This window comes from Juglans regia, chromosome 7, assembly GCF_001411555.2.
Source record: "Juglans regia cultivar Chandler chromosome 7, Walnut 2.0, whole genome shotgun sequence".
Taxonomy (NCBI): Eukaryota; Viridiplantae; Streptophyta; class Magnoliopsida; order Fagales; family Juglandaceae; genus Juglans; species Juglans regia.
In genome coordinates this window covers 34,022,160-34,039,570 of record NC_049907.1, presented here as the reverse complement: position 1 = coordinate 34,039,570, position 17,411 = coordinate 34,022,160, and the positions used below count along the sequence as shown (strand labels likewise).

Here is a 17,411-nt window from a genome sequence, read left to right as displayed (position 1 = left end):
TTTCAGCGTCTAACGGTTTAAATCAAGATTTTTAAAGGCGTCTCTTGCGATTTGAATTTTTGGGTCCAATTTCACTGAAAGATTTTTTTAACACTGCATAATGAAATTAAATTTAGAACATAGAAAACATGGGTTGCCAAAATTATGTTCCAAGTTCATTGGTTATTCTGTTCCCTAAGAGTTGTTGCTGGATTGAAGCTATGGTACGGTTTTTATTATTTAAGCATCCCTACTTCTCTTGTCCTGATTTGCCTTTTTTTCGGAGATAATACAGGAAAAGTTATGAGTCTTTGTTCCCAATAAAATGTACCATATCCGTAGCATCTTCGTGTCTAAGCTATAATTGACAATCCTTGTTTCCAAAAGGCAGGCTCTGTATTCACTATTCATGGCACGCCTGGCGGTCAATTAAGAAACAATATCACATGTTCTCGGTCACAAGTTCATGTAATCATGTGCAACAGATCTATCTCCCTTTTTTTCCCCAATAGTCCATTTCAGAAAAAAGGCATATACGTACGACAATGCCTCAGCTTTTGATCAAAATCATGACCTACTTTCTAAGTGGTCAAACCCGAGTCCGGTAAGGTGGCCTCCGCAATAAGATTTTTCCAAGTAAAAATATATAATCAAGTGGTTTAATAGTTAATTACGGGTGGGTGGGGGGAGTTTACTCTGAACATATGAATTTATAAATAATTTATAAATAATCGATCCTTTTAGATGGAGTTTGAATAGTGTGATATGATTGTAAATAAAAGTTAAAAGTTAAATAAAATATTATTAGAATATTATTTATTATTATTATTATTATTATTATTTTAGTATTTTAAAAAATTGAATTTTTTATTATATTTTATATAAAAATTTAAAAAAATCATAATGATGAGATGAAATATTTTTTTATCCAAACGTATCCTAACATCTATGTTTCAAAAAAGGAAAAAAATATTCTATTTTTAAGGGATTGATTTGATTAGACAAAATTAAACTATCTCATCTCATTTTATTTAATATAATTATTAATATTTTTTTAAATTTTTATATAAAATATAATAAATAATTTATTTTTTAAATTTTAAAATAAAAATTATATTAAAAAATTATATTATAATAATATTTTATTTAACTTTAAATAAAACCTCATACCTCATTTTATTTGCATAGTAAACGAGGATATGCCGGCCTGAATTGATATTATCTGTACCCTGCCACGTACCATTGTTTCTCAGTTTTGAAGAAGTAAACCGAGTTGCTGCCAAAACTTTTGTCTCCAAACTAAACAAGTCAAGCACCCACCGACGAGCTTAATATTGCTACTATGCTTAATTAGCTCTGACAACTTGACACTTTGAAAATTTGATGTTCGTCTGTGATTGGTTGTATTGGCCATTGGGGTTGTCCAGCACCCATGGGAATAAATCTCTTGGGATGGATGGCTTCCTTTTCGCCTTTTCCTTTTTTTATTATTTTGTTTCTAAAATAGCTTTTATTTCTTAAAAAAAAGGGGTTGGATTGAGTGTGAATGTACTTTCCCATATCAGTTTTGTGAAAAGGGGACGTAGAGGATAGAAAGAGTAAACTGGGTCTATGTTAAAAGTTATGAAAAATGTTAATGGAGTTCTCAAATTTATTGTTTAATTTATGTTAATGTATTTTAATTTTTAATTATTTTAATTTAATAATTAAAAAAGTGATTATTATTAAAATTATTTATTTATTTTTAATAATTAAGAATGTTAAAGAAAATATTTAAAATAAAATTAAAACAAATAAAAAATAAAAAACTTATAGCTAACAGTAGTTACAGTACGCCTTTCTATAAAGGTTGGACGGTCTGCTAGCATATGACCGGAGAGTTATTCTCTTTGTGAAAGATCAAGTTGTGTTTGGATGTTGAAGTGAGTTGAATTGAGATGATAAAATATTGTTAGAATATTATTTTTTAATATTATTATTATTTTAAGATTTGAAAAAATTGAATTATTTATTATATTTTATATTGAAATTTAAAAAAATTATAATGATGAGTTGAGATGAGTTGAGAGGAATTAAAAGAAACAAACGAAGCCCAAGGTAGCAGTGACGCTTTTTATAGAGGATCCGGCGGCAGATAAAGTGACCAGGTGTCCACACACCACATTCCAAACCCGAAAAGAAAGAGAGAAAGAAGGAAAGAAAACGCAGCCAAGACAGAGGCAAAGGCAACCCTTTTAAGTTTGGAGCGATTATACGGCCAAATTTCATGCATGCAATGCAACTGTAGAGGTATAAATAAAGTCCCCACTACTCCACTCTACCTCCTCTCCCTCTTCAAAACCTAAACTTTACTCTCAGACACCCACCCCTCTTCCCTCAACTCTCCCCAAAAAACCTGTCTTTTCTCTTCGCATTTAGAAACAAACTCCGCCCTCTCAAATCTCGGAGAAAATAATGAACTCCGATCTCATTCATAGAAGCTACCATAGCCAAAACTCTGAACGACCCAACGATCTTCATTCTCCGAAACCTGGAAAGCCTCTCCAGAATCCCACGAATACGTTCTTTCTCTACATTCTCCGCGAGCAGCGCCTCCTGTTCGTCCTCCTCGGCATCGCCATTGCCACGCTTTTCTTCAGCTTCGTGCCACCGCGGGATCAAGATCACCGTCGATTCCTTCTGGTCCCCGCAGACCGCCCGGTTTTCCAGTCGGAGGAGTCGACTATCCTCCCGTCTACTGGGCGCGTGCTTTACGAGACCTACCAGCACCATGACTACGGACTTGGGCACGTGAATGTGGGTGGGAAACTGCCGCTGGGGCTGAAGAGGAAGACTCTGAGAGTTTTGGTGACTGGTGGGGCCGGCTTCGTGGGGAGCCACCTCGTGGACCGTATGATGGAACGGGGAGATAGCGTGATCGTGGTGGATAATTTCTTCACGGGGAGGAAGGACAACCTGGTGCACCATTTCGGGAACCCCAGGTTCGAGCTGATCCGCCATGACGTCGTCGAGCCGATTCTACTAGAGGTTGATCAGATCTACCATCTCGCTTGCCCTGCCTCTCCGGTGCATTACAAGTACAATCCGGTCAAGACCATCATATCCTTTCCTTTTACTTTTTACACGTGACAATACCATGATTTATGTACTCGCCGTATTTTCTGTTTGGTTAATGGCAAAATAGTAGTCATTGAATATGTGAACTTAGCAAGTGATTTGGAATCTTCTAACTTTTGAGTTCAAATTTGTATATACATTCACTTAGATTATTGGCATTTGGGATTCATTGAGTTTATCAACGAGTTATTTTCAGCTGTGACTCAAACTTGTCTTGGAGTCCCTACAACTTTTTGCTGTCTATACACTCCATTGACTCCAATCCTATTTTCTTAATAAGGTGCTACCATAATCACATGATCACGGAAAAAATCATGTAACATCACTTTCCTGTTGTGAATTACCATTTTTGTATCCCAAAAGGAAAATATTGTTAAATTCAATGCAGGTTTTAACCTAATTTTATGATCTTTTTGTAACGGCTTTTGTGTGCTTTTATTGTTGTGGGTGCCGTTTTGGGGTCCTTGACTTTGTTTCTTTTAGGGGGCCACAAGACCAATGTGGTGGGGACGCTGAACATGCTAGGACTGGCAAAAAGGGTGGGTGCAAGGTTTCTGCTAACCAGCACCAGTGAGGTGTACGGTGATCCTCTGCAGCATCCTCAGGCCGAGACCTACTGGGGCAATGTCAACCCCATTGGTAAGAACTAAGCTCTCCCACTTTCTCTTATCCCACAAGTTTTGATATCTCAAAGTTTTTAAAACAATAAAATCAGTAAAATTTTATTGACACTTAATGATTTTTTTTTAAAGAGGACAGAACCCCAATTTTATTGATTAACCTCACTTATGACGGAAAAAAACCGTAGTTAGAACTGGATACCTAGGAGTTACATATCATCCTAAATTCTAAACCCATGAATCAAAATGAACTGCAAGAATACAAAGGGAAATCGCTAACCTTAATCCAATAGGAATACCCAACAAATCAAAACACAAAAGGTCACTTAGTGATCATTACTCTTATCTTCCCTACCTTTAACAATAGTACATGTTCACCGATTAGACACCGAGACAATCGCCTCTATTCGGATATAGTTCATTGTTGTGTAAAACCATTGTTAACAGTAAAATCATGCATGTTGAGTTCTTGAAACATACTCCTTTGATTTATCTAATGAACTTGGAAAAGAAATGTAATTATTGATCATAATTACGGTCATTGATTGATTGATCCCCCAAATGTTACACCTATTAATATTATGCATTAATTTTAAATGTTTATACGTTTAAGTAGTGGCAAAACCGCGTGATTGGAGATGACAAGATTTTGAATAAAAAGTAGCCTTTGCTCAACATAGAACATATGATAGCTTATAATTAACAATAATTGAAATGGCTAGTTCATTCAATCAAGTTTTTTTATTCGTTATGATTCTGGTATCATCGTTTATGTGTGCATCTTGGCATGGCAGGAGTAAGGAGCTGCTATGATGAGGGGAAGCGCACGGCAGAGACCTTAAGCATGGACTATCACCGAGGCCTGGGCATTGAGGTCATATTTACTTGTTATTCCTAAACTTTAATATTCAAATACATGATGGCCCGTTAATCTTCGAAGCTTCAAGAATATCTGAGGAATTACAATTATATATCTTGGCCAGATAAAGTGTGGTGAGGGAGGGAGTACCCATCACAGCCTTTTCTTTTGACCTTGGAAATGCACCAAGTAATGATCTTAATAATTTTACAAATGTTTTACAGGTGAGGATTGCTCGAATTTTTAACACATATGGGCCACGTATGTGCATAGACGATGGTCGTGTTGTTAGCAATTTCGTAGCTCAGGTAATCTTTATATAATACATACATACATACATACATACATATATTAATAATTTATTTCTTTTATATTTCTCTGTCTCTGTTTTCTCTATTCTAATTATTCACAATAATTAAAGAGTTTAAGTCTTTAAGATAGTGCTAACAATTTATGTATGGGGATTCTTTATGTTATTAATACATTAATTGCAAAGGCATTAAGGAAGGAGCCATTGACTGTCTACGGCGATGGGAAGCAAACCAGGAGCTTCCAATACGTTTCGGATCTGGTAAGTGGTATTGCTTTTTTGTAAAAAAATAAAATAAAAAATAAATATCTATATATTGCAATATTCATATGGATATCCTCTTCAACGTTTTTTTTTTAATGCCTTAACTTACCTTTATCGTATTAAACCAAACTTTTGAATCCATCTGCTTGTTTAGTGGCACTTTGTTGTCTCTATTGCTTTGTTGTCTCTCTGTCTATTTATTACCTACGTCCCATTATCAGATTTCTTCAAAAGACACGACATACAGATATACATGATGACGTACGCATTTTAAATTATCTTAATTTGAAAAGTCAATGAACTTCCCAAAACCACATTCAGTTTTCATAAACTAGTGTCAACAATCTATCTGGAATTGTCAGAAAACTTAATTACAGGGTTATATGTAGCTAGCAAAATATAAATATATAAAAGAATGGCCAGATCAGATGTCGGTGTTCTGTGTACGCAAAACACGACCGGATAATGCTCAATATGATATAAACTATGATGGCTATCAATTATTTAGGATGTTTAAAGTTATCATTGTTCTCTACTAGCTAGCAGCAGCTACTTGGATATCATGTCAAAATCAAAATCATTTTCCTTGGTGGTTTAAGTACTAGTGAAGGTTGTCGTTCATCCAAAAACATATATCATTTTATTTTAATTAAATTATTTACCTAAACAAGAAAAGTGAGAGGAGGAATCATTTACTGGGTGTTTTCTATTCCTTGGGGGAATAAAGTTTCTTACCTTGTGTACAAGAATGCATGCAAGTTTCCCCTTTTTGTAGAAAGAATAATTCGAATTAGTTGCAGAAGATTTAAATCAAAATACGTACGATGGTGTTTGATAATCGATGAAGTGACTGTTTGATGTTTCCTTTTCACTGTCTTAATTAGATAAGATATTTTCTTCCTTTACTTGCGTGTGTATGTCTGTGTTTTTGCGAATTATATTAAAAAAAGAGCGTGGCTTCCTGTGGCCGGAAGGCAGGTGGTTGGGGTTTGCGGGGTAGGCTTTCTGACTGCAGTACTGGTCTGATGTCCTCCAACTTGCTCACTCAGTGCATTACGCATTATTTATGGTTGGTGAATATGAGAATTGTTGATTTGTGTTGTATTTGCACAAAACAATGTTAGGTGGAGGGTCTAATGCGGCTGATGGAAGGTGATCATGTGGGTCCTTTCAATCTTGGGAACCCTGGTGAATTCACCATGCTCGAACTTGCTCAGGTTCTGTTCATTATTAAATTCACCCAATTTTACTACACATAAATCTCTCTTTGCTAGATAATCTCTGCACACAGGTGCAGCGAAAAGTTTAAAAGTATTAGTTCTATATAGAGATCTTACGAAAAGAAGTTCACAAAATTAAGGTAGCTTAACGTAATGCGCCGGATTTGTTTAACAATAATAAGAGTTTTATAAATGAACATGTCACATTAAATCACTTCAATTTATAAAATCTATTTATAGACCAATCATTTCTCATTTAAGCTAAAGCTAAGAAGAGTGAATTGGATATTGTTTGTGCAGGTGGTACAAGAGACTATAGATCCCAATGCGAAGATAGAGTTTAGGCCGAACACAGAGGATGACCCACATAAGAGGAAGCCAGACATTACCAAGGCCGAAGAGCTTCTTGGATGGCAGCCAACTGTATCCCTTCGCAAGGGACTTCCTCTCATGGTGGAAGACTTTCGACTGCGTATATTCGGTGACCTCAAAGACGGTAGTACTACTACTCATGTTGGAAATACAGATACTATTACGTCCTTGGTATAAAAATATACACTTCTTGATGGCTACGCGCATCCAAGAAAGAGAGAGTTTACAGTGAAAATAAAGATCCAATAAAAGGAATCCTTTTGATTAGCTAACACCTTGGCTTTCTCTCGACAACATTGAAGAATAAAGTTAGCAGCATCTAAAGACAAATCTCACTACTCCCAGGAGAAAAGAAAAGATCGTTTATGAGAGCGATTGAGCGACCCTTCTCTTGTACACTAATCCTATTATCTATATGTGCATTTGCTTTTTTTTTTTTTTTAAATGAAAAATATTGTTCTTTGTCGTAAATTTTGTTATCTCTAGACCCGTCTATTAGGTATCACAATATTTAAGTGGTTGATATATGAAACCATCTAAAATGTATCATGACAATAAGTGTGATTTAGAATGATAAAATTGGATTCAAATATGAGTTGCGATGATTTTAGATAAGTTGAATATAATATTGTTAGAATATTATTTTTTAATAATATTATTGTTATTTTGAGATTTAAAAAAGTTGAATTGTTTATTATATTTTGTGTAAGAATTTTAAAAAGTTGTAATGATAAGATAAGTTGAAGTGAGTTTCTAATCTAAATCGAGGCTTAAGATAGACAAATTTTCGGTATCAATAACATCATACATGGTCCTTTGGTATGTCAATTGTGAGAAATTGTAAGGGTACAACGCTTGTTTCTTGAAATTGTATGCATTTCTCAATGATAATTAATGGAAGTGCGCATTCATCTAGTTTGGTGTCAAAACCTCCACATGACATTTATACATGTATACACGTTTAAATGCTTCACTTCATTGCAATTTTTTCTTTTAAAAGAAAAAAAGTATTTAGGGTGCACAGCCAACATTATGATGATTGTAACAAGCCCATTAATGAGATATCGGGATTTCTTCGATGAGCAATGCTAGGTATAATCCCCATTTGGATATTGCATGTGCAGGTCTAGGCTATTTTAACTTTAAAATTTTTTAAAATTACAAAATTATCCATTTTAAAATAATATTTTCTCTCATTTAATAATATGCCTGCACATGTAATCCCCACTTGAGAACTGCAAATAGAATTTATCTTCTTCGATTGCCGGCCCAAAACAAATAGGAAGGCAACTGAAAGAAAAAGGTCTGATAAATTTTAAAGAATAATACGTACTGAATAAATACTGCACATTGTATAAATTTTATATTTAGGTTTCTTTTCACAAATTATCTTATTTAATAATTATAATTTTTTTAAAATTTTATATAAAATAAAATAATTAATTTAATTTTTTTCAAATTTTAAAATAAAAGTAATATTAAAAAAAAATATTTTAATTTATTTTTAATTTTAATCTTATGCAAAAATAAAAGTGTGTAACAAATACAAAATAAGAAGTTGAACATCAGATTCTTATCTAAATTCCTAGAAAGGATTCCTTGAGGACCCTGACCCACAACTCAAGAGAGTTTGGACCGCCCGCTCTGCACCGGGCATACTCCTTTTCAACACGAGATTACCAAATAGTCCTCTAACTATTAACACAGCCAACGTAGGTAAAACGCCCTATCTCGGTATATCACCAGCACAAAAATTCACTCAAATCTCTCTCAGCTACCCCCCCAAAGAGCTTCGGAGAACCTCTAGCCCACTCTCGGAGCAGTCTATCCCTTGTCGGCTCGCCCTCGATTGAACCAACCAGGTCCGTCCCCCCCTCTTTCTCTCTGGGATTATTTTCTTGCCTCTGTTAGACATTTCTATGTACTCTGTGGCCGGTGTAGCTTCCGATTTCCGGTGTTTGATTCATGCGCTTTTTTTTTGAGATTTTCTGGCAATATAATGTTTTGTTAATGAAGTATAAGGAGGATTGTCCGGGGGATTAGGGCTAAGTTAAATACTGGAGTTTGTTGGGTTTATTTAGGGTTTTGACAATCGTTTGTGGTTGATGGAATCAGTCTAGAGATGCTCGCCATCACGATAATGATTATGATAATAAAATACGGACCGATTCTTTGCGAGATTTGCTGGTTTTATCTTACTTTTGTTAGTCTTTTTTGGCTGAAGAATTGGACATAGTTTTTTTTTCTCTATCTCCATTGGGTTTTTGTGTGAGTTTTTTCTTTCTTGTTGGAAGGATTTCGGTGGAAATTAGGGGATTAGAGGATTGTGGTCTTGAAGGCTTTGGTGCCGCCATTGATAAGATTTTATTCTCCTGCTTTTTGATTGTGGATTCCTTGTGGTTTTTGTATTGGCGTCTACTTAGGGAGCATAAATTACTTAATTTATGACCAATTTATATATGCAAGCACGGTTGTACAATTAGGTGCATTGTATTTATTTATTTTTTTCTGTTCTCTGCTTAAACGTCTTAAGATATTTTCTGGTGTAGTTTCTTTCGTTTTTGAAGTGAAAGTACATTGGTACTGTCTCGCTGAGAGCTTGCAAATTGCCAATTCTTTCGTCAGTGGGGCCCTTATAAACAGTCAAAATGTCGCGGAAAGGTTTGATGGAGCAAGACCTGAGCAAACTGGATGTAATGAAACTAAATCCACTCTCACCCGAGGTTATATCTCGCCAGGCTACAATCAATATTGGTAACTTTTGTTCCCTATGAAAAGCTAAAGCCTCCTTTCACATGTTGGTTACCACAGCAGTTATGCTTGATTGAACTTTCATTCATCTAGTTGGTGATTGGTTGTAGATCACAAAATTTATATCTGAAGCTGATCGTTTGGGACTAAATTCATTATATCAGGCACTATAGGTCACGTGGCACATGGGAAGTCCACAGTTGTAAAAGCGATATCTGGTGTTCAGGTGATTAATATTAATATAGATACTGCTTCTAATTTGCAATATATTTCTTTCTGTAAGCATTAACTTGTATGAATCCTTAGGTCATTGCAGTTATAGTATGCTTCAATATATTCATGTTATCATATATTAATCTTACTCAACTATGGAGCTACTTATCAAAATTTTAGTCAACTGTAGAACTGTATTCTATCCAGTGAAAGGATTAAATACCATTCAGTCACTTTTGGACAAGGAAAGTACTTCTCAATAATCTTAATTGAGCTTGTTCCAGAAAAATGTTGATTCTTTAGTTTTCATGGGAATGGGAAATCTGAATATTTCAACACTTTTTGAGTCTCTTTAACAGTCCCGCTGGAAATTTAGTGAACGTTCACTGGTTAAGCTAAGGTGTCTTGCTCTAGTGGTATTTATCCACTATGGAGCGGATGCCGCTGGTCTGATTTCTTTTGTTTGATTGAGGCAAACCTATGCTTGACCGTTATTTATTATTAAAGTTTGAGTTTAGATAAGAAAAAGACAAGCTTTGGAGTGCTATGTATCAAAATTTTCCTTGCTACAAACACTAAATGGTAAAATTTTGGAGTTATACCTCTGTTTGGTCAATCATCCCAGACTGTTCGTTTCAAAAATGAGTTGGAGCGCAACATTACCATCAAGCTTGGTTATGCTAATGCAAAGATCTACAAATGCGAAGATGAGCGGTGCCCTCGACCTATGTGCTACAAGTGGGTAACTATTCAACGAGTTCAATTATATCTTCATTTAGCTAACAGAATTCTTTGATATGTTACATTGTTGATATAGGGCTTATGGAAGTGGGAAGGAAGATAGTCCTCTGTGCGACGTGCCAGGGTTTGAAAACAGCAGAATGAAATTGCTGAGACACGTCTCCTTTGTAGATTGCCCAGTAAGATTCTAAAATGCTTATTATTAACAATTATTGTTTGTATGTACAGTTGTATGATTGGGTATAATATATCTCAAGTTTAAAACCTGCTTTTTATTGATAAAAAAAAATGTCTCAGGTAATTTAGGTTCCATGATGTGCTCTATACATGGTATTCCTAAATTTTGCAACTGGAAGGTCCTACTTTCGGAAGTCTTGAACATGCTTAGCCTTAGCCCATGTATAAGTGCTTCCTTGTTGGAAGTATTTTCATGTGTTGTCATACGTATTGGAGGCCGTATTTCTTTCTATTCTGAGATAATTTTCTTAGTGGAAGTCTGCGCTTGCATATCATATTATGATGCTATATCATGATATATTTGGTCTTGAGCTCATGGTGATATGATGGTTTCTTAACCAATTCGACAGGGTCACGATATCCTCATGGCTACGATGCTCAATGGAGCTGCAATTATGGATGGAGCTCTACTTCTAATAGCAGCCAATGAAAGCTGCCCTCAACCCCAAACTTCTGAACACCTGGCTGCTGTCGAAATTATGCGCCTCCAACATATAATCATCCTTCAAAATAAAGTAGACTTAATTCAGGAGAATGTAGCCATCAACCAGCATGAGGCAATCCAGAAGTTTATTCATGTAAGTTCTTGTAGGCTGTCTTTGATGCAAAAACAATTCATTATTCAGTGTGCTGAATAGTGTTGGTTGACTTTTGTTTATAGGGGACTGTTGCTGATGGAGCACCTGTGGTGCCAATTTCTGCACAGCTGAAGTATAATATTGATGTTGTGTGCGAATATATTGTGAAAAAGATCCCCATTCCAGAAAGGAACTTTGTGTCGCCTCCAAATATGATTGTAATCCGGTCTTTTGATGTCAATAAGCCTGGTTTTGAGGTTGATGAGATAAGAGGTGGCGTGGCTGGTGGAAGTATTCTCAGGGTATGTTTCTGCTCTATTAAATTGTACCAAAATTTAAAACCATGTTAAATTGTGCTCATGCCTTTTATCGGCACATGAATCTTTAATTGTTTTTATGTGGTTTTTCTCAAGTATTTTGGTCCATGTTATTCTGTATTATTGGTTGTATCATGAGCACCAAAAATGTACACATGGACTTTCTTGGCACTGTTTTAAAACGTTTAAATTTCACCAGGATGGAAAAAGGTCATAAAGCAATAATATGCATTTCTGTTTTGATTAGTCCTTAGGGCTGTATTTCTACTGTTGATTATTCTCGCTTTTGATTCTACAAACTATTCTTCAATTTTGTATTAGTTTATGACTTCTTGAAGCATGCCAGAAATCTAGTTTTCCTGTCCGCCTTTATTGTTGGTTTGGACCACTAACTATTTGAACTCTGTTATGGAAACTTTCTGCCACCTTCTGCAAATATGGTTTTAGGAGTTGGATATGCGAAACCAATTGTATGTTGGTATCCCATTTGAGACTGTTCTTTTGTAGGGTGTTTTGAAGGTAAATCAATTTATTGAGGTTCGCCCTGGGATTGTTGTTAAAGATGAGAGTGGGAACATCAGGTGCACACCAATATATTCCAGAATAGTTTCATTGTATGCTGAGCAAAATGAGCTGCAATTTGCTGTACCTGGAGGTCTCATTGGGGTCGGCACGACAATGGATCCCACATTAACACGTGCTGATAGGTTGGTGGGTCAAGTTCTTGGTGAAGTTGGATCACTCCCGGAAGTTTTTGTTGAGCTTGAGGTAAGAAGATAGTTTGAAAGGTTCTTTTGATGGTCTCCTGACTGGTGAACTTGGTACCTGTATCAATGTGCAATTATCATTTTTTTTGTTATTTTTTTTTCACTTCAAATTTATTAAGCAAGTGATATGCAGTCTCCCCAATGCATCTCATACTTGCTGCTGTCGAATGGATTTGGTCAAACTTTGAACGGGCAAGTTATTGAATATTAGCAGTGGTTATTAGGGGCTTTTTGGGTCATTTTGGGCAAGGTGTTTTCTTGTATACATTCAGTGTACTTGGTTTCTCTTTTTGATATATATAATTTTTTACTTATCAAAAAAAATATTAGTGGTGGTTAACGCAAGTGTGTCAGGGGGGAAAAAAACCCATTGATGTGCATCGATGATGCCTGATTTATTAAAACATTTGAATGAGCTTCTTGAGGGCTCAAGATTCTTTTCCAGATTTTAAGTGGTGATACTCTAATGTTTCTTCTGGCATTCCTTCAGTTCAAGTAAAACCTATATATTTTGGACTGTTTTGCTGCTCCATATGCTGTAGGGGACCGTTTTCAGAAAAGAAAAATTTGGTTAAGGATGATAAGTAATGCCTTATTGATTACATGTCATTATGTGATTTTGCAGGTGAACTTTTTCTTGCTGCGGCGGCTTCTAGGTGTCAGGACTAAGGGCACAGAGAGACAGGGAAAGGTCTCTAAGTTAATCAAGCAAGAGATTTTAATGTTGAACATAGGATCTATGTCTACAGGGGCTAAAGTCCTTGCAGTAAAAAATGATCTGGCAAAGTTGCAGCTCACATCTCCAGTGTGCACCAGCAGAGGGGAGAAGATTGCCCTTAGTCGACGAGTTGAGAAGCATTGGCGTCTTATTGGTTGGGGTCAGATTCAAGCTGGAACTACCCTTGACGTCCCACCCTGCCCAATTTGAGTTAAATCCCTAAACAGGTAGACAGAAGAAGAACCGGTTAAACCGTTAAAAGGGAATTAAGGAACAATGTGGGAAGATAGACAATTGTTGGGAACCATTTTTGTCAGGTGGAGAAGAAAACATTGTTTGCATTGTCATTATTTGCTCTGTTTAATTCTCTTTTGGGATTGTGTTTTGTTGTGCTGACCACTGTTTTTTCTTTTTTTAGCTTTGGAGTAGAGTCATTTTAATTTTTGAGGCTGTTTCTTATAGGTTTCCCTTGTTCTGTTCAATGTTTTGCTTCTCCTTGCTGTTTGCAAATTTGAGCCTCATTGGTGAGCAAATGGTTGGCCTCAATTTCCCTCTGTGGTCCCTTTGTTTGATGTTTAATTTGGCTTATGTTTTGAGTATTTTCTAGGTCGGGCTTCATTTGATGGTCTTGCTTTACCATTTACTTTCATATGCATAATAACCAAAATTTGAAGAATTTGCTGTTTGCACATGTGAGCTAAATGCCAGAATATACATAAAAATGTAATATAAATCACTTTCCTGTCTAGCACGAGAAATGGAAACAGTTCAAACTTGCATTGAAGAGGCTGGGATGATAATATCCTGGCAGCTACATTCAATTGATTTTTACAACATCAGGTACTTGTACTGGATATCTGTTGATATCGTTCCATGCATCGGCTATCACAAACTCTGAGTCTGTAACGCACTTCCACACTACACTGTTACACTTGAACCCACTCCCAAAGGCAATTTGCCAGACCCTATCGCCCCTTTTCATCCTCCCCTTCGCTTCTATGTAACAGAGCTCATACCAAATGGAAGAAGACGAAGTATTCCCATATTTATAGAGAGTCATCTTTGAGGGCTCAACATCCTGTTTCCTTAAACGTAGGCTTTTTTCAATTCCTTGAATCACAGCTCTCCCCCCTGCATGGATGCAGAAATGCTCAAAAGCTTTCTTAAAGTCAGGTACGTAGATACTCCTTTGCTTTGTATTCCACATGATCTTCCGGAAAAATATGGAGAACCCAAACTTCAATTGCTCTGAAAATGGCAAGACCAGAGGTCCCAGGGCAGCAATATTTTCCTTGAGCGCATCTCCAGCCACATTTAGGATCCCCTTTGATATTGATACTCCAACCTTGTTCTCCAAGTCCACATCTTGAAAGACGCAGGCATAAGATATATCATCTTGTGCTTTATTTGTTCGAACAAGGTGTTTTAGCTCATACTTTGACCTGCTCTTGTCCTGTTCCCTGCTTGACAGCAATACCGCTGCACCCCCCATTCGAAAGAGACAGTTTGTAAGCAACATGGATGGGTTTTTGCCAGTATACCAGTCCTGATTTAGGGTCTCAGTGCTGACAATTAGAGCCAAGGAGTTCCGGTGAACCCTCAACAGGTCTTTTGCAAGGCTCACTGATATGATTCCAGCGCTGCACCCCATGCCGGAGAGGTGGAAACTCATAATGTTGCTTCTCATCCTGAACTTGTTAACTATCATAGCAGTGAAAGATGGCGTAGCACAAAATAGGCTACAGTTTGAAACCAGAATATCAATGGCCTTAGGGTTGGTGTTGGTTTTCTTAAACAAGTCCGTAACCACCGAAAACATTACCGTCACAGCCTCCTCCATGGCAGAAGAGAGCGATTTTCTTAGTGGTACTTGACTGACAGACGGAGGGATGCAAGTTTCCTCGCTGAATCCAGATTTCTCTAGGATCTTGGTCTGGAAAGCAATACTCTCAGGATCCATGTTGTCGAGAACGAAATGCTCTACAAACATGGACATTGGTAACCGATAAGAGCTAGGTGGTCGATAGCAAGCAAAGTCGAGTAAATAAACAGCGACTTTTCTCTTATATATAAGGTATAGGACAAGTATTCCTGCAACTAGAACCATCATAAAAGGGTGGATGCAGAAGACAATGAGCTCTGGGAGGCTGGGTACATGTTGTAGGGTCATTGCCATGGAGGAAGTTTAGACTTGTTTTTGGTTTGTACTAGAATCGGATTATGCCCTGTTTGATTGACATGACATTCAGTTGCATATGTCAATGCGTTTGGGCTCTGGAGTTAGGGAGGTATAAGGAATGATGCATACTGCTACATACAGATAGTGCATGATAAAGGACGCGAAAAAGAGACCTACAGGTAAAGGTAATTTGGACATGAGAGCATTCAACATCCTTAAAAATGCTTTTTTCAAGGAACCAAGTCATGCACGCAGGGCCACTTCGTTGTCATGTATTGTGTTTATTTGCTAATTCAAACTAATCTTAACCACAAACTCTGGTCCTAATCCTCTATATTCCAGCAACAGCGTGACCGTTATTGGTCGATCATGCGGAATCCATGTGTGGAGTTTTGCACATGACCTGAATTTTGAATCATATATAATACGGTATCGTCTCCCGACCAGTTGTAGATAAAAAAATGGATAACTCATAGAAACGCCATTTTGAGCTGAACGCGTTTTGTCTTGCTGTAAAGGTTATAGTATACTAATCAGATCGAATTCGAATTCAGGCTGGCTGCATGTTGTTGTGTTTTAGCTTATACAAGTATATTTTACTCCAAAACTTATGTTATTCTATGCACTTACGTCGAGTAATGCTAGATATAAGTTTTAAATAGACAAGTTTCATATAAGTCTTTTATTAAAAAATAGATTATACTAATAAAGAATAGTTTTTTTTTACACTTTTTAGGATGTGGTCCACTTTTTTACAAGGGTTTGTACGGGGCTTGTCTATTTGGGACTTATACAAATCATTTCTCTTTACTATATGTTGATGAAATATTGTTAATTTGTTTATCAACCATTAAATTAGGCATAATTTGGTTACGTAGTTCAGATGAGATTAGATGTTTTGTTGAAAGTTGAATAAAATATTGTTATAATATTATTTTTGTTTTGTGATTTAAAAAGCTTGAATTGTTTATTATATGTTGTATTAGAGTTTGTGAAAGTTGTAATGATTATATGAGATAGTTTGATTTTGTGTAACCAAATCAGCCCTTAGTCTTTATTTTTCAAAATAATAAATTCAAAAACTGATGGATATTGCTACATTAATGCAATGCAGTGGAATAAAACTGGAATGGAAGTGTAATATATATATATATAAATATATATATATATATATATATATATAAATACAAGTACTTTTCTTTTTACGAGTAATATTGCATGATAGAAATACATGAGCCAATTAAGACATAAGCTACAAGCAACCGAATTTGCTTTGATGTGTTGACCAAGAGATCCAAGATAAGATCAGTGCACGTAGCTCTAGTAACTGAAAAAGATTACGTTCAAGTAACTACAAAGTCAGATTATTATTATATATATATATATATATAATCCAAAAATTTAAAAGAATATAAAATTAATAATTCTTTTCCCTAAACATTATGCAAGTGAACTACTAGTATGCAGCCTGCAGGGGGGTAGCTCTTGAATTTTTAATGTATTAGTCACTCTTGAATTTGTTTTGATGTGTTGACCCACGTATTAGTTCTTGAATTTTACAATTGAACGTACCATATTAATTTACATCAATTTATAAATTTAATTTTATAAAAATTTTGTATGGAGGTAACTGATCTTTTCCTTATTTTATAATAGAAAGAGAGAACATGTGCAAGGTCGGTTAAGGACGTACGGTGCCTAAAAACGACAAATTTGGTGAGGAAATGCATTGCCAATTTTCCATGTTGCTTTGCGTTTTTTTTCAAACATACTACTCAATACACGAAGAATAAGGAATTGGGTATGTAAAAGGTTTTGATGGGATGATGATATTGAATTCTATTTACATTTAACTTTCTATAATCACTTTCAAAGTTAAATGCATGCGATCTCATGATAATTGTATTGAAAATACGTAAACGGAGAAAGAAATCGTACCTACCTATATAGCTAGCACACGAATAGTCGAAAGTATTCAAGAAAAACCCTTAGGTATAAAATTTCAAAATGATTACATGGCTCCATAATTATAGTTGAATTAAGTTAAACCCATTTAAGAGAGAACTCAAGGTGATATAAATAAAAAATAAATATAGATAGAAATTATTATTAAGATTATTTATTTTGTACATATAATGTGATATCATCTAGACCACACATCTCTCTAAA

The 17,411-nt window shown here is 35.7% G+C and overlaps 3 protein-coding genes across 4 annotated transcripts; 2 read left to right on the top strand and 1 right to left on the bottom strand.

The window, feature by feature from the left end:
* The first annotated feature begins 2,079 nt into the window (after positions 1 to 2,079).
* LOC109019715 (UDP-glucuronic acid decarboxylase 4-like) lies at positions 2,080 to 7,228 on the top strand. Its single transcript, XM_019002064.2, has 7 exons — positions 2,080 to 3,078; positions 3,588 to 3,735; positions 4,511 to 4,590; positions 4,800 to 4,883; positions 5,072 to 5,146; positions 6,274 to 6,366; positions 6,670 to 7,228. The coding sequence occupies exons 1-7, from the start codon at positions 2,434 to 2,436 to the stop codon at positions 6,916 to 6,918; spliced, it is 1,374 nt and encodes a 457-aa protein (XP_018857609.2). The 5' UTR covers positions 2,080 to 2,433; the 3' UTR covers positions 6,919 to 7,228.
* Positions 7,229 to 8,473: 1,245 nt separating this feature from the next.
* Positions 8,474 to 13,663, top strand: LOC109019717 (eukaryotic translation initiation factor 2 subunit gamma-like). Of its 2 annotated transcripts, none has more exons than XM_019002067.2 (9): positions 8,474 to 8,603; positions 9,367 to 9,495; positions 9,657 to 9,718; positions 10,331 to 10,443; positions 10,523 to 10,625; positions 11,034 to 11,261; positions 11,345 to 11,563; positions 12,086 to 12,346; positions 12,971 to 13,663. In XM_019002067.2, exons 2-9 carry the CDS (start codon positions 9,390 to 9,392, stop codon positions 13,271 to 13,273), a joined length of 1,395 nt encoding a protein of 464 aa, XP_018857612.1. In that variant the 5' UTR covers positions 8,474 to 8,603; positions 9,367 to 9,389; the 3' UTR covers positions 13,274 to 13,663. The 2 variants fall into 2 exon arrangements, with proteins under 2 accessions (XP_018857612.1, XP_018857611.1); XM_019002066.2 differs by having other exon boundaries at positions 9,291 to 9,495.
* Positions 13,664 to 13,756: 93 nt separating this feature from the next.
* Positions 13,757 to 15,478, bottom strand: LOC109019718 (probable 3-ketoacyl-CoA synthase 21). The gene has a single exon (XM_019002068.2). The coding sequence runs from the start codon at positions 15,237 to 15,239 to the stop codon at positions 13,881 to 13,883; it is 1,359 nt and encodes a 452-aa protein (XP_018857613.1). The 5' UTR covers positions 15,240 to 15,478; the 3' UTR covers positions 13,757 to 13,880.
* Between the last annotated feature and the right edge of the window lie 1,933 nt (positions 15,479 to 17,411).